The 26,822-nt window shown below is 36.1% G+C and overlaps 1 protein-coding gene across 1 annotated transcript; it reads right to left on the reverse strand.

The window, feature by feature from the left end:
* Positions 1–3,464: 3,464 nt before the first annotated feature.
* Positions 3,465–25,862, reverse strand: opn4a (opsin 4a (melanopsin)). The gene is given in 10 exon segments (XM_046862478.1): positions 3,465–3,884; positions 5,397–5,583; positions 6,501–6,608; positions 6,864–7,025; positions 7,583–7,661; positions 7,664–7,753; positions 9,012–9,215; positions 14,430–14,563; positions 15,074–15,207; positions 25,719–25,862. Coding segments are annotated over 10 exon segments (1,254 nt in total). The 5' UTR covers positions 25,818–25,862; the 3' UTR covers positions 3,465–3,827.
* Between the last annotated feature and the right edge of the window lie 960 nt (positions 25,863–26,822).

The following is a 26,822-nucleotide window of genomic DNA, read 5'->3' on the forward strand; positions in this document are numbered from 1 at the left end:
GCATCTGTGGTGCTCTTCCTCGGCATTAAAACAGACTGTTGCTCACAGATGGTCACCTCTTTTCTCAGCCTGGCTTCCACTACTTTTTCCCATACATTTATGGTGTAACTGATCAACTTAATTCCCCTGTAGTTACTGCAGGTCTGTACATCTCCCTTATGCTTAAAGATCGGTACCAGCACACTCCTCCTCCATTCCTCAGGCATCCTCTCACCTTCCAGAATCTTGTTAAACAATCTGGTTAAAAACTCCACTGTCATCTCTCCTAAACATCTCCATGCTTCTACCGGTATCATCTGGTCCAACCGACTTTCCACTCTTCATCCTCTTAATCGCTGCTCTCACTTCCTCCTTACTAATGCTATCCACTTCTTGCTTTACTAACTCCACATCATCCAACCTTCTCTCTCTCTCATTTTCCTCGTTCATCAGCTGCTCAAAATACTCCCTTCACCTTCTCAACACACTCTTCTCATTAGTCAACACATTTCCATCTCCATCCTTTACTGCTCTAACTTGCAGCACATCCTTCCCAGCTCGGGCTCTCTGCCTGGCCAATCGGTACAAATATTAAAACAATTATTATGCAATAAAAACTAAATAATAATAATAATAATAATAATAATAATAATTATTATTATTATTATTATTATTATTATTATTATTATTATTATCATGGACCAAACAGTGAATGTGGTTTTTCTGTTTCTTTTTTCTAGTAATGGTGCCATGGCAGCTTATATAATCGTATGGAAAAAAGTTGTGAAATGTGGCACACATTTTTATGTAATGGTACTAAGATTTATTTTAAAACTTTCCTGATCAAAATTCCATTTGTTGTAAGCAGTCTCTGTAGTGCAATTTTATTTCATTTTATTTCTACATTCTTGTTTTATACAAATGTGACAGGCCTGATGATCGCCATCATAAATATACCTATACTTCATTTGTAAGAGATTTTAAAATATTATAGAGATCTGCTTCACTTGCAAGAGACATACAGTACATCAACATAGAATTGTGCATATGTTGCTTTTTTGTTTTTAAATAACATAATACTATACTCTGCAAGCTAACTAAATATTGACAATACTGGCAATACAAACCTGAAAGTTATTGCTGGAATGTGCAGTGCACACCCTGTCCAGATGAGGTGAGATCTACTCAACAATCGTTATTCATTTATCTATTAGGAATGTAATATAGTTATAGGACTAATTTTAAGATAATGGAAACTAACTGTATTTGTGAAATGGATTCTACCTCTCAAATTTACTTTCTCTCCAGCTTAATTAAAAACAATTTTCAGCAAAATGCCTATGTTGTATTGTTTATATTATTATTTTTTACTTGTCTTGCACGCTCTTGCTGACCTTAAAGAGAGAAAAGGTGAAATACAATAACTTACAATTCAAAATATTTTTTATTTGTATAGCACTTTTAACAATGAGCATTGTCTCAAAGCAGCTTTACACAGATAATGTGGTGATAAAGAATGAATAAGATTGTTCTTTAAGCGTATGTTTGTCCCTAATAAGCAAGCGGGTAGCGACTGTGACAAGGAAAATCTCCCCGAGATTGCATAAGGAAGAAACCTTGAGAGGAACCAGACTCAAGTGGGAACCCGTCCTCATATTGGTGTCACTGAATGTCCATTTATTACAGCTAAACAATGTTGAGGTGTGCAGTAATGTTGACCAGATGCAAACTGTCGTCTGGAGTCTGTGTAGCAGACTGTTGACATTAACTACAGTCCAAATCCATACTCAAAGCTCCCCTGTTACTCAGTAATTTCATGGATCACAAGGCCGTTGATAAGAAACCATCACCAGCTGCACATAGTGGCCTCCAATCAAAGAAACACACCATCCAATGGCAGGCTAGGACGAAGCGGGCAGATACGAGGAGAGGAGAGGAGAGAGAGAGAGAGGAGAGGAGAGAGAGAGAGAGAGAGAGAGAAAGAAAGAGAAGAGGGGTGACAGGGAGAGAAAGATATTGATTATAAAGTATTCTTATTGTTGTGAAAAGGCAAGACTCAAGACTCGCTATGGCAGCATAACTAAAAGGGAGAGCCAGAAGGTAACACAGACATGAGGGATCTCTGGGATAAGAGACGACCCACGTCACCACTGTCAACAAACCTGAGTGAACGTGTGAATGTGAGGGGACGACAGCATACAAATATCCCAGTTCACCAAACACTCTATATCCATGATCACTCCAGATCTGCTCCTTTACCTAAGAAAAATCTACTGATCAAAGGCTTGACTAAATAAATATGTTTTTAACCTCAATTTGAACACTGCATATGTGTCTGAGTCCCGAACATTAATTGGAAGGCTGTTCCATAACTGTGGGGCTTTATAAGAGAAAGATCTGCCCCCTGCTGTAGTCTATTATTTGAGGACAAATAGCCTGCAGCTTTTGATCTAAGTAGGTGTTGAGGATCATAATGGTAGAGAAGTTCTTTTAGATACTGTGACATGAGACCATTAAGTGCTTTATACATCTGTAGTAGTATTTTATATTCAATGTGAGATTTAATTGGGAGCAGGTGTAGACTGATTAAAACAGGGATGATGTGGTCATATTTTCTAGATCTTGTAGGACTCTTTCTGCTGTATTCTGAACTAACTAAAGCTTATTTATACTCAAACACCCAGACAGTAAGGAATTACAGTAGTCTATTCTAGATGTAACAAAAGCATGAACTAGTTTTTCTTCATCCTGTAGAGAATTCAGGGGTATCCTGTCCAGGGGACAGAAGGCAATCCTGCCCAAGCGGCAGAGGATAAAACATTCCTTACAGACATCATATTTGCAATTTTAGCAGTACTTCTACGGTAAAAGAAGGCTATCCTGGTACTGTTATGCACATAAGCCTCAAATGACATACTAGAGTCAAATCACATCAAGGTCTTTGACTGCTGTACACACTGAGACAGAAAGACCATACAGAGATGCTACGTAATCGTAAAGTTTACTTCTAGCTACGTAATAGGACGGTTTACTTCAATAACTAAACCATTAATTCCTTTTTTACACACCTACCTGTGAACATATATCTGCAATGCAGTTTTTTTAAAATCAGATACAGTATTCAGATTTCATACAAAAATTTAAAATGCTGATATCCATTGCTCAGTAAAGTGTGTGACAGGGATTGCTGTGATACACAACAAATAGTCAACTTCAACTGACCTTCAATGAGACATTAGTGGTCTTTACTCATGAGATAGAATATTAATAGATCTAAAACCAAAAGCAATCAAGAAAACAAGACAATTAGTAAAACAATTTCTTAAGCAAATTAAGAAGTGAGACAGAAACAGGGCAAAGTCCTATTATTTTCAATGTGTATAAGATTCTTTCTGAGGGGACTGCATGTGCATTTAAAACATTCACCCCACACACACACACACACACACACACACACACACAATCAAATCAAAATCGAGGAAAGGTCAAAGAATGTTATAGCTTTATTTAAAAAATAGAAATAAATAAATAAGAACAACCACATTTACAGAACACTGATAAATCCACTTAAACTCCTTGTTTTTTACATTTACATACGTGTTAACTTACCCATAAATATACACAAGTAGCAGAAATAATAATTAATAGAATTCCACTGGAATAAAAACAAAATAAAAAATAAATAATCTTTGGCTGGGGATTATTTGTTACTTCTTTTCTGTACCAGTAGCCTGACATTACTTTCTTTTTTCAAAAACAATCACAAACTAATCACTAATTTATCAACACAGCAAAAAACACAATAACACAATGTCAATTCACAGAGGTCAGTAAGAGTCCAGACTTGGTTATGGGACAATTCTGGGGATTTGGATCGCAGGAATGTCCATGCGGTCATTTTCCTCCTAAAAGCAACAACAAAAAACTTCAGGTCTGAAAACATTATATGAAACATTCATGCATCATTTAAATTCAGAAAGTGCTTTATCTTTACTGGTTAAGTAATGGATTTACATTACATGGGGCATCAGTACATCACAGGTTTGTGAACCAATTTTGAGTTCCTGACTAAATATTCCAGTGCAATAGAATGAGTGTACTACACTATACAAAAAACAGAATGTTACCTCGGGGGTATAAGCGGCTGCTTTGTTCAGATCATGTAGGCATTAAACTTACAAATGTGTTAAAGAAGCCATCTGTAGGTCAAATGAAGGCATTGCACAGATCCAAATTAAACCATATTTTTTTTGTAGTATTTTAATTACAAGTAATAAATATAAATAAAGCAAATAAAAATATTAGTTGTATTCTCATCTGTTGAATCCTAAAATATTGTTTTCCAATACTGATGAAGCTGTTAGACACATTGTATGTACATCAAATAGAGAGCAGACATTCAAGATACAAGATAAATGTTTGCAAACCACACATATGGGGCTTTAATTTTTCTTTCACACATCCCAGTGCAATCTTTTAAGATCATTAAACAACTTCAAAAGCAATTACAGAACTTAATAGGCCCAGTTGCCACCCACACACTAGATATCTCTTGAGACTTGAGATAGGGAGAAGGGACATCAAAGCAAATGTTTATTATTATTATTACTATTATGATTATGATTATGATTATTATTATTATTATTATTATTATTATTAAAGAAGAAGAAGAAGAAGAAGATGATGATGATGATGATGATGATGATAATGAATGGGAATATAATGACTTTATTAAGGTATTCAAAAATAGATATGGATTAGGAAATAACTTTTCAGATACTTACAATTAAGGGAGTACTTTATACTGTATATACATTCTTATAATAATAATAATACCGGTAATCTTGAAAAATTTATGTGATTAAATATATTCTATATAATAATTTTAGTACATAAGAATGTAGAGTTGCAAAAAAAGCTATCACAAACCATTTGTATATTACTAAACCGTCATATTTAGAACAAGTATATTCCTAAGATATTGCCTAAAGGCAGTGGCAGAACATAATGTAAGCAGAGGGTCTGCAAGCTGAAATACTATGTTCGATAAAAGAACAGAGGAACATGACTAGACTGGTTTAAACTGAAAGGATGTCTCTAGCAGCTCAAATGAGTACTCTTTACAGCCATGGTGAGAAGAAAAACATCTCGGCATGCACAACGCACAAATACCTTGAGGTAAATGGGCTACAACAGTGGAAGACGACATTGGGTTCTACAACCGCCAACCAAGAATGAGAATCTGAGGCTATAATAAGGACAAACCCATCCAACCTGGATGGAACACTTTTTTGTCTAAACTATCTAGTTCCAGTGAGTGTCATTTATAGCCAGCCTGGAATAGGTATTGAGTGAAAGCTTTTTTTTCTCAGGTCCTGTACATCAGTGAGCCCACGGTAACAGAGCTCCAGACTTACAGATTCTATGTCGGAGGCAGAGGATTTGGCTGTTCTGCTTTGGGACATATTCCGAGACACATCTGAAGCTCGGCTGGTCACAATGGAGTATCTGGTAGACATAAAACTGCTGTGGAAAGACTGGAGCTCCCTCTGAGGAACACACAGCAGCACACGCAGAAATGGGATATACTTCGCTATAGCCACTCTGTAACATATATAAACAGCATATATTGTCCATAAGTAAATGTATTAGACTCTCCTATTTGTTTGAGAAATAATAATTTTAAAGCAACAAAAGCAGTTATGTTGTTATGTTGCCATCAATTCTGTATCAGTGAACAATGCTGCAAACATAATTGTTTACATGATGGCAAATGAACATGAAAGCATTAATAATATTATATCAGATGATCCGCTGTGGCGACCCCTAATGGGAGAAGCCAAAAGAAGAAGAAGAAGTCTGTGTTGGCTTAGTGGTTAAGACATTGGCCTGCTGATCAGAAGTGGTGTGTGTTTAAATCCCAGCAAACAAAGCTGTCACTGTCATGCTCTTAAGCAAGAACCTTAATTGCTCATTTGTATCCTATCCCAACTGTAAGTCACTATGGATAAAAGCTTCAGCCAAGTGAAATGAATTCTATAGACAGGTTGTAACAATAGATTCAAGTTTTAATGGCTGATATCTTAAGCCATGTTTAAAATTATAGGCTTGTATGCATCTTAAATGTTAGAACAACAAATCCTTAAATAAACATTACCTAACATAAGACTTTGTTGCTGAATGTGAACTGTAGCCTTTTTATAGTCAGGTGTATAATTAGTCGAAGCTGTGAAGCTGGACAATGCCCCAAAGAGAAGCTTTTTATACTTAGAAATAAGGATAAAATAAATAAATAAATATATATACTTATATTTTATATTCATATATATATATATATATATATATATATATATATATATATATATATATATATATATATATATATATATATTTTTTTTTTTTATCTTCCTGGAGGCAAGGATTAGGTAAACCCACAGCTAACATGACCTGTTTTTAATTTAAAACCAGTTCCAGTTCCACCTGGGGTGCTCAGAGGGAGGATGAAGGTGCTCTGTTAATACCTGTATTTGGGGTGAGTGATGGCGTAAATAATGGGATTGTGGATTGCTGAAGCTTTGGCTATCACAGCAGGCACTGAGTTCATATATGGTGTCAGCATATCTGCATACCTATAAGACAATACACAAAGACTTAGAAAGGGGCAGAGAATGTGTTTGTGGAATTGATTGTATTTACAACATAAAATCTTGAATAGCATTCAGCCTTTAAAAAGGGATGAACTGGAATTGCAATAGTTATAATTGAATAGTTTATTATTGTATTTTGAGTCAAGGCTGTCCAATGTGCTAAACAGAAAGAAATGACATCTTCAGTTTTGAACTAACTTATCTCAAACAGTCAGTTTAAGTGATGTGTGTAATTACCCAGCAAAGGCTGTAAGGGCCACAAGTGAATAGGGAGACCAAGAGATAACAAACAACATGATGACAATCAGAGCAACCTTGGCCATTTTCCACTCTTTCTTCATCTTGTTGAATCTCTTCAATGTGTCTCTGGTATTGTTCCTGTTCATCTTCCTAACATCTCTTTTGCAAACAGAGAAACAGCATGTTAGAATGTACTATATTCTGTTTATATTCTGTATGGATGTAAGCTATGGACAACTTAATATTAGTTCAGCATTTATTAGTGTTGCAGGGACACAAATTGTGATTGTAAAATCTGAGTCTGATGCAGAAAACTGTCACACAACATCAAAATATGGAGGGATTCAAGCACAACAAATGCAACAGCTTCATCTGCATGGAAGGAAACTTCTGTCCATTAGCTCTTTGTTATTTGTCATATAACTATTTGTCACAAACTAATTCATCTTCAAATGTAATTCATTTACAAGAAAAATGTATTAATTATGTAAGTTTTGTGATAGTAAGGCAATAAAAAAAGCAAAAAATAGTTAGCAGAGCACAATTGTTCAAGATCTGAGAAGGCAATTTGATAATTAAATGGAGGAAAATGACATTTCAGTAAAGCTGAGATGCAGGTATGGTCAATGATACTGCACATAATTGTTTTTAAAGCCTTCAAAATTATTTAAATAATACATTGTTTATGTTGTGCTATTGTTTTGTTCTTAACTTACTGGCTGCTGTTTCGAACAGCACGGAAGATGAAGACGTAGCAGTAAGTGATGATTATTAGAGGAATGAAGAAGACAAAGTGAAGAGCAGCATTGTGTATGCCCGAACTGAGGGAGTAAAAGTCATGTAATCCCATGTACAAGAAGTCATCAGACCTTCAGGAACATAAGCACCTAAGGTCAAAGAAAGAGAAAAAAAAGGATAAGTGATTTTGAGAGAGAAATAGAGAGAGACCATTGCCATTGTCCATTTTTTGCTTTCATTGGTAGATGAAGGAAAAGTGACAAAGACTGTATAACATTTAGATTCCATCTTGTTATTTTTATGTCAAAATCATAAATGCACAACAAATACAAAAAAAGCATAAATCGTTAAACATTTAGTAAAAGATTGGCTGAACCTTGATAAAACACAAGTGTTAAGTGTAAGCCATTTCAAATTCTTCAAATGCTGTCAGGTTTCTGGCTTACTGTTCTTGAATTGAAACATCGCTGAATTTATTTTTGTACCTGTAACAACAGTGGTCGATTTTCAACCAGTTTTCTTTTCATTTGTTTAGTTCTCTCAACCCTTCCTTCTCTTTCTGTTACTCCGGTACACAATGCTGACAGACTTAATAGTGCAGACAGAGCAAACAAGGTGCCAAAAGTGCTCAAAAAGACAAAGAGATATGACTTCCACATGACTCCCACAGCAAGCTTTTTCTTGGCACTGAGAACTAAAGACATGATTTGCTGCAAGGACTAATGCATTACCAAGTCGGCCAAACTTGCACTATCACTGCAAAAATCACAAAAAAACTTAAACCATTAAGACAGTATAGCCTTATTTGTGGACAACATGCAGAGACTAAGGTTAAACTTATATGTTTTTATAAACTTCTGTGTGTTTCAGCAATGACAATGCTTAAAAAAATACTGCACCTATTACAACAGTATGGCTTCGTAGTAGTCTGAGTGTGAAACTGGCCTGCCTGCAGTCCATACCTTTTACCATCATATAGTGAAAAATACAACAAAGAAGATCCAGGATTGTTAAGCAACTAGAATCCTGTATCAGACATGGATGGGACAATATTTCTTTCCCGAAACTCTAGCGACTGGGCTCCTCAGTTCCCAAATGTATACAGACTGTTGGTAAAACATACGGAATGTTACACAGTGGTAAACTTTTTTGAGATGTGTTACAACCATCACAATCATAATTACCTTACTTTTTCCTTAGAATGGTACAAGACAGAGGTTTAAATTAGGAATATAATTATTACCTTTAACAATACTATTTATAATATACTTGTGCTGACAAGAAAATAAAGCCACAATGTGCCGTATTGCTCAGGTATTAAAATGAAATCTAGAGATAATTTTTATATTTGAACCATTGCATCATTAGGAAAAACTTATTCCACCATTGTTCTCTGAAAGTACTTACTCCAGCCAAAAAAAGGTGGCAAACTCCAGCCCAGAGAATATACCCAGGCAAATGTCAGGACAAGTAGTGCCCTCTTCTTAGACAGCATGTTGATGGAGTTCAGGGGTTGTGTGATCACAAAGTAGCGATCTACTGCAATGACCATGAGTGTGATCATGGAGCAGATCCCAAACAAAGCCCCACAGAAGGCATACAGCTCACAACCTGTGCAGGGACACAGAGCAACAAGTCAACAGGTATAACTTTTGGGCAGGATTTTGCTTTAAACACAAAAGGGCTTTTATAGGATATAGTACCGCATAGTGTGTGACGTAGATTCCTGTTGTTGATTTCTTTGCCACAAATTTACATATTTACAGTTTTCTATCTCTCATCCCTTAAATAATCTAAAATTATCATTTAGATTTTCTGTATTCTCTACTTTGCGTAGGCTCAGTTTTAATTTTTTCTTTGCTTTTGAAAGTGCTTTATTCCCTGTTTTAAAGCAGTGAGTGGAGGCCATTCTCATTGGAACTGCAAACAAACACTACAGTAACCACATCAAGTTTCATAATTTCTCTTATATGGCGAGCATCCAGCTTATTCAGTGTGTGAAGTGTGACTTCCTCTTCACTGCTTTTCTTGCTCTACCCATCCTGAGGCACCCCAAGGTAGCACCAGCTCCAGTTGTGTGACACCTCATGAAGATTATGGACCTTCAAAGAAGTAGATGCCGACCCCGCAAACATTCCGAAACATTTAGAGCCTTACCAGCAACATTTGGATCCCACTTTATGTATAGTTTGGCATTGGAGCTCTTCTAATTTTTAAAGGCTCTGGCATTGATGGATGTATGTGTTGGATATATGATGATCTCAAATGTTTTTTTATGAGTTGCTCAGTAGCTCCTGGTTCCACAACGTCAACTGACTGTATGTAAGATCATGGCATTAGAGCAGCGCATCCAGAGTCTAGAGAGAATTAGTGAGTGCGAGAGCAATCCAGGTTCTGCAAGGGAAAGTCTGGATGCTATAGGTGGAGTTAGCGTTCCCCCAACTTCGGCATTAGAGCCCTTGCAGTGGGGCAAGGAGTTAACGATTCTGCCGCACACTCACAAAGCAAAAGCTAATGCTAAGGCTCTGTCACGGGAGCACTATTCTTCTCCACTTCAGATGTCCAACAGGTTTGCTTTCCTCAGTGAAGAACCTGCTGAGAAACCTAAAAGAGCTCTGGTTATAGAAGGCTCTATTCTGGAGCATGTTCTCTAAGATAGTTTTTCACACAGGAGCTAATGATATACACCTTCGACAGTCAGAGGTTACTAAGAGTAATATTATAGAGGTGTGTAAATTAGCGAAGGCAATGTCCGTTGCTGTAATATGCTCTGGGCCCGTTCCAATGCCGTGGCAAAGTTAAGTCATGGTCGCTGAACTGCTGGATGTCCGAACGGTGCTCCAATTACATTTACATTTGCGTCATTTATATACACTGTACACTAGATTAAGACAAATCAGCCTACAACTCTGTTGAGGGTAATTTCTTTGCTCCAAAAACAATGTGGGCTTTATAGATAATTGAAGCAATTTTGAGGGCAAGGCTGGCCTGTTAGGGCGGAATGGTATCCATCCCATTCAGGAAAGTACTGCTTTCATTTCTTGTAGTATAGGTCATAGTCTCAGAACTGCACTAGTTAACCTGTGACTATTCAGAGCCAAGGCCGGGGAGCAGACAAACAGGCTAAACCTACCGTCTGCTAGCTGTAGTGAGTCGTCACTCAGGGTCCAGCAATTTAAGACTGTGGCGATCTCCCGAGCGGAACCAAAATGTAGAAATTCCCAGAAAGTCTGTGTAATTGACCTGATTAACATTACATTAAACAAGACTAAATAAACAGCCTGCACCTCTGAGCTAAAGATAGGATTTTTGAATATTAGATCTCTCCTGTCAAAAGTGCCGGCTATAAACGAAATTATTACCGACCAGGAGATTAATGTAATGTGTTTGACAAAAACGTGAATTAAACCCAACAAATATCTAGCATTCAATGAAGTTAGTCCTCCTGGGTATACTGTAGTTACATACACCAGCCACGTCTAAATGGCAGAGGAGGTGGTGTTGCAGCTGTTTATAATAATAATCTAAGCATCACACAAAAAAGTAAACAAAAATGTAACACTGTGCCAGTGGTGATCGAGTGGAGAGCGAACGCTGAGGGACGGTTGGCCGATCCACGAGTGGGCACCGGCGAACGGAAAGGCGTCCCGAACCACAAGCCTGTGCTCTGCTTGGTGAACTATTGCCTGCCTCTTTTTTCCAGCGCGGAGTTGGCTACAAACACATTTTAACTTCTTTACACCAACATTAAATATTTAGCGTCCGAAAGCAAGTCTGGTCATTCATTTCTATTAATTATTATTCAAAGACCCCCAGGGCCACTCTTATATACTCATAAAATTTGCAGATTTCATCACAAATCTGGCTACTTCTTTAGACAAAGCATTAATTGTTGGTGACTTTATTATTCATTTTGATGATCAGGAAGACTCCTTAAGAACAGCAATTTTAGATTCAGTAGGAATTAATCAGAACGTTATAGGGCCCACTTATAGTGGTAGACCCACTCTTGATTTGATATTAACATTTGGATTTGATATAATAAATAGTCATAATTCCACAGTGTGAAGCTATTTTCAGATTATTAGTTTAGCTCTTTTAAAATCTGCCTCAGTCATAGCATAAGTACCTCACCACGTTACCGTGTTAAGCGTACAGGACATTCATGGCAATAACAACAGCGAGTTTTATCAATAATCTTCCAGAGTTATCAACATTAATTAGATCTCCTTTTAACCCCGCATCACTCGAATGTTTAGAATCAAAATTCTGTTACACTCTAGCTCCCTTTAAAATCAAAATGATCCAGGACAAAAAATTAGCACCATGGTATAATGATCATATGCGCATCTTAAAACAGACCACTCGTCAAACCAAATTGACAGTATTTCAAATAGCATGGAATGAAATATAGATAACTAGATAACCAAGTTATAGATAACTTTTTAATAATAAAGTTAAAAACATCAGGCAAAAAATCCAGTGGATTAATATAAATCCAAGCTATTTTATAAATAACCCTGTAGATAGCACTGCAATAAAACCAAATTCAATTAAAAAGTTAACTTAATTTTATTTATTTTCTCATCAAAAGCATCAATCTGTATTTTCAATCCCTTGCCTACAAGTTTCTTTTTTTCAGATAATTCCAGAAGTAATTGAACTTGTTCTAAAAATAATAAAATCTTCCATTAGCACTGGTCTTGTACATCCTATCTAAATCCTTGTACACTGGTCTTGTACATCCATTCTAAATCCTCAAACTGGCTATCAACCCTCTAATTAAAAAACATAACCTTGACCCTTGTCAGCTGTCCAAATATAGGCCAATATCAAACTTCCCCTCCAAGATCTCCAAGATTTTAGAAAAGGTTGTAGCACAGCAGTTATGCTCATACCTACTAAGGAATACAGTTTTTGAAATGTATCAGTCATCATAGCACAGAGACGGTGCTAGTTAATGTGGTAACTTACCTGTTATTGGCCTATGATCAGGGTTTTGTCTTCTTACTTGTTTTGCAGCTTTTAGTGCAGCTTTTGACACCATTGATAATACGATCTTCCTTGCTAAACAGCGCTCTCCTGGCTTAGGTCTTATCTAACTGATCGCTATTAGTTTGTTGATGTAAATGGTGAGTTCTCCCCACTCTCTAAGGTAATGTTTGGTTTTCCACAAGGATCTGTCTTAGGCCCACTGCTATTCTCTTTAAATATGCTGTCTCTGGGTAAAATTAATCATAAACATGGTATTCACTTCCATTGCTATGCTGATAAAACACAGTTGGATATTTCAGCAAAGCCAGATAAGAGAGATCAGCTTAAAAATGTTGGAGTGTGTAAAGGACATTCGACAGTGGATGCTTGATAACTTCCTTCTGCACAAATCGGATAAGATGAAAGTACTTTTACTAGGACCACATGCAGCTAGAAGTAAGCTTTCCGATTACGTAGCATCTCTGGGTGGTCTTTTTGTCTCAGTGTGTACAGCAGTCAAACACATTGGTGTGATATTGACTCTAGTATGTCCTTTCAGGATCATGTGAATAACATTACCAGGATAGCCTTCTTTCACCTTAGAAATATTGCTAAAATAAATGCTAGAAATATGATGTTACAGGATGCAGAAAAACTAGTTAATTTTTTTGTTACATCTAGATTGCACTACTGTAATTCTTTACTGTCTGGGTGTTTGAATAAGCGCATAAAAAAGCTTCAGTTAGTCTACAATGCAGCAGCAAGAATCTTTACTAGATTAAAAAAATATGACCACATCAACCATTTTGATCAGTCTACACTGGCTCCTAATTAAATCTCACATTAATTTTAAAACACTACTACTATATAAAGCACGTGTCTCAAATAATAAAGACTACAGCAGGGGCAGATCTTTCTCCTACAAACCCGATTCCAAAAAATGTTGGGACACTGTACAAATTGTGAATAAAAAAAGGAATGCAATAATTTACAAATCTCATAAACTTATATTTTATTCACAATAGAATATAGATAAAATATCAAATGGTGAAAGTGAGACATTTTGAAATGTCATTCCAAATATTGGCTCATTTTGGATTTCATGAGAGCTACACATTCCAAAAAAGTTAGCAATAAGAGGCCGGAAAAGTTAAATGTACATATAAGGAACAGCTGTAGGACAGTTTGCTGTGTCATCTACAAACGCAGGTTGAGGCTACATCATGCAAAAAAAGAAGCCATAATTCATAATTCATAATACATATTTTAGAAATGCTGCCATCTTCTCTGGGACAAATCTAGTCTAAAATGGACTGTGGCAAAGTGGAAAACTGTTCTGTGGTCAGAAGAACCAAAATGTTAAATTATGGATTAAGTTCAAAAACCTACAGTAGATCTCTGATGGTATGGAGGTGGGTTAGTGCTTATGCAATGGGTAGCTTTCACAACTGGAAAGGCACCATCACTGCTGAATCATATTGTTACAGCCATCAAATTCATAATTACCTTACTTTTTTTATAAAAGGGTACATTTCACAGCTTTAAATTTTAATATGTTTTCTAGGTTCCTCTTCTTCTTCTTTTGGCTTCTCCAATTAGGGGTCGCCACAGTGTATCATCCATCGCCATACCACCCCTGTTCTCTACATCTGCCTCTTTCTACCTGCATGTGTTCCCTCACCACATCCATAAATCAATCATGTTCAATTGTGAATAAAATATGGGTTAATGAGATTTTTTTTTTTTTACGCAGCATCCCAATTTTTGGGGAATTGGTGTTGTACTAGGCTGTAAATGTAAAGTATACAGTTAATAAAAAAAAGAAAAGCAGAATGACTCTCATGCTCTCACCTTTTTCTCCAAAGATCCATCTCTTGTGCATACTAGATATAAAGAAAACTGGAGTCTGGGTGGCACACATGAAGAAGTCTGTGATGGCCAGGTTTATTATAAACATGTTGGCAGGTGTTCGTAGAGTATGACTCCTACACGCACACACACACACGCACACACGCACACACACACACACACACACACATACACACAACACATACAGAGTGAAACACTTTCAATACCACTGTGAAAAGCATCCATAATTTCAAATAAATTCTTTCTGCATCTGTTGCCTCATGCAGCTAATTATTAAATCATCACTTTGATGAAAAGCAAAACTTTCATCTCATAACTCATATGATATCATCAGATATCTAAATGAATAACAATACAGATTAGCAAATGGGAATAAGACAGAAATGCTGGAGTCTATTATTAAAAACAAAAAAATTGTTTCAATTAAATTTTTCCACTCACAAAGTTTATGCAGTTGAATAAAATGTTATTAGTTGTCAAACCAACCCTCCTACCTAAAATTACTTAGACCCCTGTAGGGATCAAACCACCACCTTCAGCAGTAAATATAGTCACATCTATCCAGAACACAATGGTAATTAGAAAGTGTCTCATTTGGTAAAACTGTCAGCAGATGTGTAGCTCACCTGGTGAAAGCGTAGAGGACCAGAAAGTTGCCGACGATGCCAGTGAGGCCGATGGCGAAGATCACAGCACCAATAGTGTAGTGTGCATGATCAGGGACATCTACTGTGGGAAAGAGCTCATGCACCATAGCAACCTCCAAACATAAGCAGAAGATGGCACATTTAAGAATACTTGCATAATAATATCTGTATGAACAACCATTCAAAAACCATTAGCCTGTGTCCATCCAAGCTTTTATATGGGCACAAACTGTGACGTATAGTGAGAGGAACAGTGGATACATCTGTGTTCCCCAAAAATAAATGGCAGGAAACAGGTTGGACAGTAAACAATAGAGAATTGTTGAACAGGAATTTTAATAAATACCATGAGCCTCCTGTTTGATGGAGATATTTTCCTGTTTATACATTTTATTAAAAGATCTAGCATTTTTAAGTAAGCACCGAATCGTTACTTACATGGAAATGTCTGTGTTGCTTTGGTTATCAATCCAAAATCTTTCCTAAGAAGACCTTTTCTTTAAGGACATTTATCAACACCCTATGATGAGTTCATTTACAGAGGATGATTTCATTAATTTCACTCAATATCTTTCCTAAGAAATCTATCCTAAGCTAATTTTACATTGCCTCAACATTATCATGACGTGATGAAGTTAGATGAAGTGGTGGAGAGTGTATTTAGTATTTTTGAATTTTTGAACAATGGTGATGAGGACAAGGTGAGGGAGGTGCAATTGAGATGTTTTGGACATGTGCAGAGGAGGGACATGGGTGGGAGAAGAATTATCCAGCATCGTCACTCTGATCTTCTTAATTCATTGCATCCATATTCATATTTCAGTCAGTCCAGTCCAACAGTATAGTTAAAAAATGAAAGTAAAAAGCCAAATACCTTGAATTCCTATAAGTATCTCTACCTTATCCTTGCTTAATAATCCTTTACATTTATCATTCTCCACCTTAATCTTTCTAACACTTTCATCCCACTTCATTGCCAAATGCTCTCCACCTCAAAATCTGACAGCAGGAGGATCTGAGATGAGTTGTAGCAGCCTTTTGTCACTACAAATAATAGGGCCTCCACACCTCCTCACACCAAGTATAACCGAATGAAAAGAAACAATTTCCTTTGGCCCTGATACTGAAAGCCAGAGGGGTAAAAACAATGACCCTGAGAACAATAAGGCCACATCTGATGCCAGCTCTATCTATAGTATATACAAAATACACATACATTATTTCCAATATACAGAATTTTCAAATGTTAATTATAAACTTTCTTCAAAAATGTGTAATGTTATAATGCATAATAATTAGAATGCAACAATTAAAAAAGTTAAACTGACAGCAGCAAGTGAAAAATCTACAAATAGTGCAGAATATTGGAAAATAAATATGCAAAATTATGAATGTTGACTTTCTGTATTTAAATATAAAAAATATATATTTTCTAAAAATCTAATAATTTTACTGTTCACAGAGTTTTAGAACTCATACCTTGATGAATAAATACAGGGGCCTCATTTTAAAACTGAACATGTTGCACAGTAAAAATGATAAGACTGTAAGAAAATAAGAAACTTTTAGCTGGCCGCTGAATTTGACAGAAGTAAATAAGTTTCTTATCTCATCTAGGCAGCAACCATAGAACAATGTCAACAAAGAACTGAAGAATTAATAATCTCCTGACAAAATCAGGGGCAGGAAGAGAAAAGAATTGACCAGCTTCCACAGAATAGAAATGTTTTTCCACATCATCACTGAATGCTGAGTGCAGAAGAATATTTCAGAAATAAAAACTAATAACAATACTAATAATAATAAACAGAAATCCAAAGAGCATGCAAAAAATCCCACTGTGTGGTGTGTTGTATTTGAAAAGGGGAACATGTACCATTTATGTGGGTACACCAGAGCTCTTTTCATAACTGAGGGCATACAAATCAGTAATTTATTTGCATCCTGATCATTCAGTTGGCTTAACTCATTATAATTAGCTTGTCTTTATAATCAATTTCTCATTTGCTAAATGATTTTAGACTTTAGAATTTAGACTCTTGCCAGGATTACAGAGACTGTTTCTCACAAGTCACTGCATTGTCACATTTAACATGACTCCGCATATTTTTAATATACACAATAATTAGCACTTGTATTAAGACGACACACACACACAACAATCAGTGCCTCTCATTTGTCTTTCATTGTGGTTACTGTTTGTCTTGTTCATGTGTCTGGTCATTTTCCTGGTTTAATCCTTATGTTTGTGTTTCATGTTTGTACTCTGCAAATAAATGTCACATCACATTTTCTTAAGTTTTTCTTAGTTGCTTTGGAGCGTATCTCAGAATGCTTTAGTACATTCATTTAATCGATTGTGTACAATTGGCTGCTGTTTCCTACATTATCATGTTGATCAAAATATGTTTTACAATATACAAAAGGTTTCACCTAAATAGTCAACCCACAAAACATCTTATCATCAGTTCATTGCATAAGTCAATGAATGCAAAATGGTTAAACCAGTTGTCATAATCTGTCAAGTTTAAATTTCTATTAAACTTTTTTTTGGTAAATGTTTATTAAAATTTTTATTATACAAAATGAATTGTGCAGATGAATCTTGAATTTCACTAATAAAGGAGAGTGAACGGCATCAGATCAACCAATGATCAACCAGTTCGTTAAAACAGGTCAAAGGTGAATCTTATGAACATTCATTTGGCAACAGAGCAACACACAATATTTTAATTTCTGAACATGCATGAACAACCAAAACACAAACAGACACTAATACAGTACAGTAAAAGTGTGAATCATGTGCAGTTTCTTGCAAATATGCAATCAAATAAATGAATTTATGCTGCTGAAATTCAAAGATGTCATACAGAAGGAAGTCAAATTTTGTGCATTTTCAATCACTGTAATCCAAACTGTAGTTTATATAAAAACTGAAATTGTGCAGTGTCATACTGACAACACAACTAAACATTTTGATGATCTTGCTTGTGAACAATGGCGAAGGGACTTTTGATTCTGATTTGAATGAAATGTATTCATTGACACAAATACTTACTTTTGAGAGATTAACTAAGGATTTTGAGAAAAGTACAGGCTTTTGCAAAAAATCCACTGTGTTGTGCTGTTTGTACACATTGTTTTGAGAATGAACTCACTGGTTTGCAAATACTAAGGATGATTCGAGAAATGCTCCAAAGCAGCGGAGAAAGTCAATTGGAACTTGATTGCGTAGTAGTAGTTTGTAAGTGCTTTTTTGTTTTGATTATCAGGTGGAAATCAAAGAAATTGTTTCTGTCTCCCTTAAGGTGTGATTTGTGAGCAGACTTTAGTAAGATATAATGAAGCTGTATCTAACTCAAGGTGTATTTTAAGGCAGCAGTTCCCAACATTTTTGTGCCACGGACCGGTTTAATGTCAGACAATATTTTCATGGACTTTAAGGTGTGGCGGATTAATACAACAAAATAAAAGGATACGACCGGCATAAAAACTGGTATTTTCTAAATATAATAATAATCATGAATAATCATGAAAACACTGTGTTGTTTTTGTTCATTTTGCTAGCTTGGGTTTCAATTTAGCAGTAATGTATTATGTGTTAGCGGTTGGAGCAGCAGCGGATGTAGGTAACACGTGACCGAGGGAAGCATCATGACATGCATCAAGAGTGAGTCATAGACAGGTATCCGGTAATTTTCGAAAATAAAACATCGTTCAGAATCAGATAATAAATCAAACGGAAATAATAGAATAATAGAACTCATAGAAATGCCAGAGTATTGTGATCTGTAAAAACATGACAGCAAATTCAGAAATACATCCAACAATCAAAACTGAACTAACTTAACTTGACATGAACAACTTGAAAAACTCCTATACTGAATACAGTGAGCATCAGTTTTAGAGCTGTGTTATTCGAAAGAAAGAACTAGTTCCCACTTTAAGATCATAATTATTTACACAATATGTTGTTTTTGCTGTGTGATCTAGATAACAGACTGGAAAACATCTATTCTGCTATGTCCTTTTGATACACTAAACAAATCAGCAATGAGCCTGTGATTTTCAGTGGGGACCTCTTCTTCCATTGTAATGTTGATGTGTATCTGAAATTTCTGTTGTGTTTTCAGAATTTTCTGTTGTTTTCTGATTTGCTGTTGTGTCTTTGGTTTGTTCATTTGTTGTCCAAGATCCAGCCTACCAGACACTGCCTTGCACTTATTAAGCAAGATTGGATTTCATGTTGCTTGATGGCTATTCGGATAAAAGCACTTGTCAAATGATTGCATGCAGAAACACTTTTGCCTATTGGTGACTCATGGAATCATGGCTGTTGCTAATGATTACTAATATACTTTTAATGTAAAATTAAATTTCCTCCCAGTTCCTCAGCTATGCGCTCCTGTGCATACTCTCTGTTTAAATTAATAGCAACCCTTAAAGACTCTTTAATAAACAAACATTTTCCATATAAACAATTCGAAAAACTGCACACTGAGCACAAAATGCAGCATTTTAACTTTAATAAACATTGTTGAAACTATAACTAAAAATGTGGGTTATGATTAGGTGAAGCTGATATCAATTCTTATAAAAAAGAAAAGGACCAGATCCCAAAGCTGTTTTGGCCCAAGATCTCCTGGCAGCATGAAGAATTCTGCTAAATCCCAAAGTATTTTACCCAATACTTGAATGACTGTCAGGAGATTAAGGCTTGGCTAAGAGAGGATATTGTAATAAACAAGTCAACTTCAAAGCATGGCCTTTGTTGGAAAAAACAGATCTTAATCCTTTTTAACTTATCAACTGCCTTTACCCAGTCAGATACTATCAATCCTTGTATTCCCAGCATTTTCTGGTAGTAGTTTCTTAACTGAAACTAATCGTTAGCTAGACTGAAAGGCTGAATATCATTGGAGATCCAGTGCCATGCCATGATCATTTGACCTCCCTGGAGAACCCTGTGAGTAAATCATTTTACAAGGCACATAACCTTGAAGCATTTTTCTACTCATTCTGCTGACCTACCTCAATCATGCAGGTGCAATCTTTAATACATAGCAGGATCTGCCTCTATTTCTCAGCCCAGTCAGTGCTTAAAATTGGACTACTGTACCTCAATCATGCAGGTTGTCCCCCCTGCATGCTGTCTGAGCCATGTAATCAGCTGCTGATGTCAGATTTAAAACACTGATTCTTCCCTACAATAAAAAACACCTTGTCAAACTCCACTCTGTAGCATGTTTCATTCAAGCCACATGCAGTGTAATTGTTTTTTATGACTGGTCTGTGACATAAAAAAAAAAAAAAAAAAAACAGAAACAAGCAAATAAAAAAAGAATAATAGTATAAAAAAATAGAAAAACTAAGTACCGTATTTTCCGGACTATAAGCCGCTACTTTTTTCCCACGTTTTGAACCCCGCCATCGGTGAAGCTTTTCTTCCGATGCCGTGCAGATCAGAACACAGGTAAAGTGCGTTTTTTCATGTCCGATCAGCAATTTCATTGGTCTAATGTTATGGGGCTTAGTTTTTTGGCCTTAAGCTTGTGAAACCGGGAAAAACCCAGGAAAATCCATAAATTAGCCGCTTCGTTGTTTAAACGCAAGACGACCCCAAAAGAAAATCTCTCGAAAGAAATTGTTGTGAAAGGAAGGAGGAAGACAGTGAACAATGACTTTCTTGGTCGGCCACTGTTTAGATACAAGCTGTTGTAACGCATTGAGTCTGGGTCATGGGAGAGCTCGCTAACTCCAGTTGCAACAGAAATCATATAAGCACAGACAGATTTCCAAAACTCGTGCTTTTTTATTTTTCTTAGCAACAGCGTTACGGGTTAGTCAAAGAAACTTAGAAATGAGCATCAGAAAATAATAGGGACATATTCCTCGGTCTTGCACACATGCAGTAATACCGGAAAAATGCGGCGGCAGGCTATTCCCAAAATGCCGCTTTGCTCTTAAAGGAGCCACAACATATTTCACGCGTTACACCATGTAACAGACACTGTCTTTCATTAAAGCCTGTGTAAAGTTCATTAGTTTCAGTGTAGACAGGCTTATAGACAGGTGCGGCTTATTTATGTTCAAAATACAAATCTTTGTAAAATTCAGTGGGTGTCGGCTTATATTTGGGTGCGCTTAATAGTCCGGAAATTACGGTAATTATGAGTATACCTAATCACAAGGCATGACTGCACCTCCAAATCATAATAAATATATGTAATAATGAACCTTGTTCATACATGTACCAGGTTGTGGAGATAAATTCCCTCGGCTGTCACACAGTTAACTCATCATGCTGCATTTCATACACTATATAAAAAAAGCGTACTTGTTATCTGTACTAACAAATTGTACAAGGAGCTCTAACCTTAATTTTTGTAAGTGCCCTAAAAGAAATTTCCAAAGATTGTTCCGAACTACAAAAGTCATAACAGAGAAGTGATTTAAAAGCTTGTACTGAATAAGAAAACAGGATTTATGAGCTGATTACTCACACTGATGCAGCAGACAACAGAGATTAAGATTTCAGATCACTTAAATCTCTCTCAACCGAGCTCTCTTTCCAACACATGACAATCATATAAACAGAGAAACAGATTCTTGGGAGATTACACACGCATGGCCACAAAGTACACATGCTGCAACTATAACATGCCTTAAGTGTTAACAGCTGAACAACAACCCCAGCTCGAATACATCAGTAACAAAAACAACATGGGGCACCTAACAGTGGAAACAAGATATCTAAATGTTTAAAATAAGTACATTTTCTATGTGATTACAGTCACTTGTTTGCAAAAAATTAGTTTTTTACTATAATAAAGGACATGCTTATCTGAATCCAATGATGTGTAAAGCGAGCTTTTTTGTGGAAAAAAACAGGGTTCAGTGAATGGTGTTGAAGTCCACCCATTTTCTTTTACGTGGGAGCCTTAAAACATGGTTACAGGTTTAATCTGTTCAGAACAGAAGGCCAGTTCATTCAGCTGTTCTGTGTGACTACCATGCTATGTTTTTTTCTGCTCTTCTTTTTAATTATATGAATTGTTTTATATGTGATCTTTTTTTTTTTTATTAGTTGAATAACTTTATTTAGATTTAAAGTAGAATCAAAAGACCAGGCAGATAAGGTTGGTCTAAAGCGTATTCATAATCATAATCCATTAGCAGGCAAATGTTAAGAGTAATGATTGCCATTTACTTTTGTTTATTGTGGAAAGGATTCAGTCACTGTAATAATTATATTAGAAATACTAATGAGAGCATATCCAAATAACAATTATGTCAAAAACAAACAACTGCAACAACAACAATAGTAATAATAATATATAATAATATAATGTACAAATTATAATTGCATGCGTGTGCGTGCGTTTGTGTGCAGTTTGTTAAATGAAGTCATCATGACAGAAACAAATGACATCAAAAATAGTTTACATAACATATATAAATGCTACTGTGCCTCCAGAAATCTATAAAAATTGCATATTCTATAAATCTTCCATTTGAACCCCAACTTTTGCCTGAATATTATTTTTGCAGTATTATGTTTTGCACACAACTCAAAAATTCTCAATATCACCATCTGCATCATCTACCTGCATTCCCCTGTTTTGCACAGGTCTTCTGATTGGTTAAATGAAGGATTAAATGATGTATAGCATGAATAAACAACAGAAAAACTGTTCAATAGACAGATGTCAGAAATAATCAATGAAAATAAATTATTATTGATATAGGATAGGATTTTTTTTATGTGACACTATACCCTGTACAACCTCCATCACAGTGTGACTCAAATGAAAAAAGTATTAGAAGTCTAAATACACAATTTGCTTGTGCAAGATATTTTGTACATAAAAAAGAATAATAAAGATCACTGACAAGCTTGCCAATATACAGGTAATACATGTCTTTGCTCTGTGATTTTACAGACACTTTTGTTTTCTGGCAGCTCTGTGCAGTCTGTAGTTCAAAATTTTCAGGAAATAGTTTCAAATGCATTGGCAAATATAGATGAATTGACCAAGCAATTGCATTAGCACACAAAGTCTAGCCTGAGGGTCTGAAGAGAGACTGAATTGCACTGATTAAGCTAACGATTTAAAGGTATGAATTAGAGGAAAGACTCTGAAATGCTTGATTTATTTAAAAAAAAAAAGGCCTGCAAGAAACTATATATATTGTGAATTTTTTAGACATCAACAACCCCTGAGAACAGCTTAGACTGATGGCGATTGCATTTCGGTAGGATTCAACAGCAACATACTGAAGAAAACCCAATGCGTTGTGGTTAATTACATTCACTTTCATTGCTAAAACAGTGTTTTAAAAAAAAATCAATACACTGCTGATCCTCTGTATTTTAGTGCAGATATATGAAATAAATATTTTGTAATAAATATTTTGTCAGTATGAAATGCCTTCTGCATGTCAATAATAAAATGCAAAAGAGTTTGTGCTGTATTTTCTGATCTTTCCTACCTTTATAGGAGCCCATGAATCTACAAATCTGTTAAATGCCTGTTGAATCTTTAAAGGCCTTTCTGAATCTTTTTATGCGCACAGAATCACAACTGTCTGTCCTGTAATAGAAAAGAAGTGGACTGATGGGCTCTGGTTGAGTTAAAGCATTCTTTGTGTGCCAGAAATGAGCTAAATACACCCTGTCCTGGACACAATACAGATCAACAACAAAAAAATACACTAAATGATTACAATTGACAGCAGAACTTTCTTATACTTGTACTTTCAAAGCAGTCAATTTAGTAGGTTGCACTAGACTTCTTGGTATTTAGTGGTCTTAAGCAGAATGATCAAGTCAATGTCAAGTGGCTTGATTGCAATTTCAACCATGCACACAGCACTCAGTGAAACAAAGCAACATTCCTTCAGGAACATTGGGCTTCATAAAACAACAGTCTCAACTACATGATAGATCACAGAGCATTTCTAAATATAATTGCATCTTTATCCGCATAAAGAATTCACTTAAGGTTATGTTTTTTGTGTATTAGGTCAAGATATAAAGGTCAGCAGTTGAGAAGTGGTGAATGCAGGTAATTCCTGACCTTTATCTAGGCTCACATGGACACGTGATTTTAAGAGCTACATTGCCTTCTGCTGTTACTTACACTGAAAAACCGGGGACATGATTTTAAAGTCAACTCACTTTCACAGGAATTATAAATTCCATTCATGGATAAAAGAAGTTCATCTTAGCACAGTTGAAGATCATCCAAAAAATCTGCAGGTGTTGCATCCGGTCTGACAACGTGAAGTAAACATAACCTGATTAAACAGCGAACTCAATTTCATAAGCTATTGATATTAAACTAGCAACAGACCATAAAAAGCAGCACAACTGCAGTCAGTGGAGGGGAAAATGGCAAGGATGCTTGATGTATGTGCAGCACGAGCCTATTTGTGTGTGTAAATTGCCACAAGATGTCATGATGTCATGATGACACCCCATTCTACAAATCTATTAGATGATTTCTACTTTTTTGAATTTCCCAGTTTCTGGGAAAATCACAAAAGCTGTGATTAGAATAATAAAAGGCTTACAAGAGGCAAGCAACATGCTCACTAACAAATGAATCTGATTTGAGGTAAATCGATATATAACAAACCATGGAGTTAAAGAAGAATTCAAACTCAGTCAAACTAAGTAGCAAACTCAGGCCCAGAGGGGTCAAAGTCATACAGACAACCACTTCACTGACTGTATCCCAGGCCTCCTCATCATAAACCTTTACTAACACACTTGTAGTTGAATCAACAAAAATCTCTACAAACACACTCCAAAATGAGTGGAATAGTGGAACATCTTTACAGAAGAGTAAAGGGTATTATGACAGCAAATTGGGATGAAATGTGAAATGGGATGTTAAAAAAGAACATGCAGATCTTATGGTCAGGTGTCCACAAACTTTTGTCCATATTGTGTACCTCTGGATGAACAACTGAAAAAATAAAGGCTATATTTTGCCAAATGGGACCAGTGCACACCACATTTTGCAATTTGGTTACTGTTGAAATGGCAGCAATATTTTTTTTTTTTTTTTTTTTTTGCTAAAACACATTGGAACAGAGGGTTTCACTTTCAGAAAGGGCTCCAAGTCGTGCTCATCCAACAAAAACATCCCCTCCTTTCCCAATAGCTTCTTTAAGAGTTTAAAGACTCAAAGTGCATTATTACTTAGTGTTTTATTAATAATGGTGTGACTGCTAATTTTACATGTGTTTAGTTTATATGCCAGAGTTTTAAGAAATATTAATAGAGATTCTCTAGATTCTGGCTGCGTCCCAAATTACAACATTAAGTAATGTCTCATAGTATGGGTGAGTTCTCATTAGTTCTATTAGTTCTATTTCGACATGTTATTCAATAAGCAAATGACCCAAAATGGTGCTAAAACATGGATATGGTGAAATGGTTACTATTACACCACCACCAAAGTATCCTCGCATGCGCGCATGCAAAGGTTTGCCCAAAGTGCCTTTTAATTCTCCAAAGCTCTGTATAAATAATACAGGTCTCCATTAGAACCGCGAGGACACTGTGGTCCTGCAGTCTGACAGCTCGCAGTAGAATAGTTATTTTGTCACTCACTGTGGTGGCGGTGGGAGCTGCGGGTTCCAGCAGCATCATGCCCGCTCTCTCCGCTCTCTCCGCGCTCCCGTTCCGCGCGCACAGCACCTCCTCCACCATCACATAGCCCGCGCGCGCGCCCGACTCGAAACACACTGCCTCAGTGCACGCGTGTGTATGAGTGTGTGTGTGTGTGTGTGTGTGTGTGTGAATGTAAGACAGTTCTCCACGAGATCGTTCTCTCGCAACAAACATGACTGACCAATAGTAGCCGCTTGAGTTTATAACAGTTATAATAATAATAATAATAATAATAATAATAATAAGTATAATAATAATAATAATAATAATAATAATAATAATAATAATAATAATAATAATAATAAGTATAATAATAATAATAATAATAATAATAATAATAATAACAATACTACAGTTTTTCTCAACTGCTTTCAGTCATTTCTCAGATCAGAATTGAAGTTTGCAGATCTCTAAGTGCATTTCTCAAAACAACACGTACAAACTGCACAACATAGTGAATAACCACTAAATTACCGTACTGGTGTGTGTCATATTTTACAGTGTCCCTCCGGTAAAAAAATAAGTTACTCTTGCAAACCATTGTGCATCAACTACACATAGGCTATGTACTGACAAATGGAAACCTGAAAAAGACAAAGTGGGAGAAACTATACATGTACAACAGAAGGTAAAGGTAAAATTACGTGGCAGTTTTCCTATGCGTCATGTCGGCCCTGTGTGTTGGGCCACAGATTCTCATCCACATCACAACATATATTTTCCCTTGCTATGCACGGTGGAAAGAATCTTCTTGAGTGCCTAATCCAGCCTCTGCCTGCATCTGCTGAGATGTCCTCACATGCTGCATCCATGGCAGCCAGCAGTGTCATCCGCTTATGTGGCTGATGATCATAAACCTTCCACCTCCAAGCCAAGAAAAACTTTATTTGGGTTCAGGAACGGGGAGTAGGGTGGAAGGAATTCAATCAGCATCCTGCGGTGGTGGACAAACCACTGCCTGATGTTGTCAGAGTGATGGAAACTGACATTGTCACAAATTACTACATACTTTGGTAGATCATCTCGATTGAGGTCCCTCTCATC

The sequence above is a fragment of the Silurus meridionalis genome, chromosome 2 (assembly GCF_014805685.1).
Source record: "Silurus meridionalis isolate SWU-2019-XX chromosome 2, ASM1480568v1, whole genome shotgun sequence".
Taxonomy (NCBI): Eukaryota; Metazoa; Chordata; class Actinopteri; order Siluriformes; family Siluridae; genus Silurus; species Silurus meridionalis.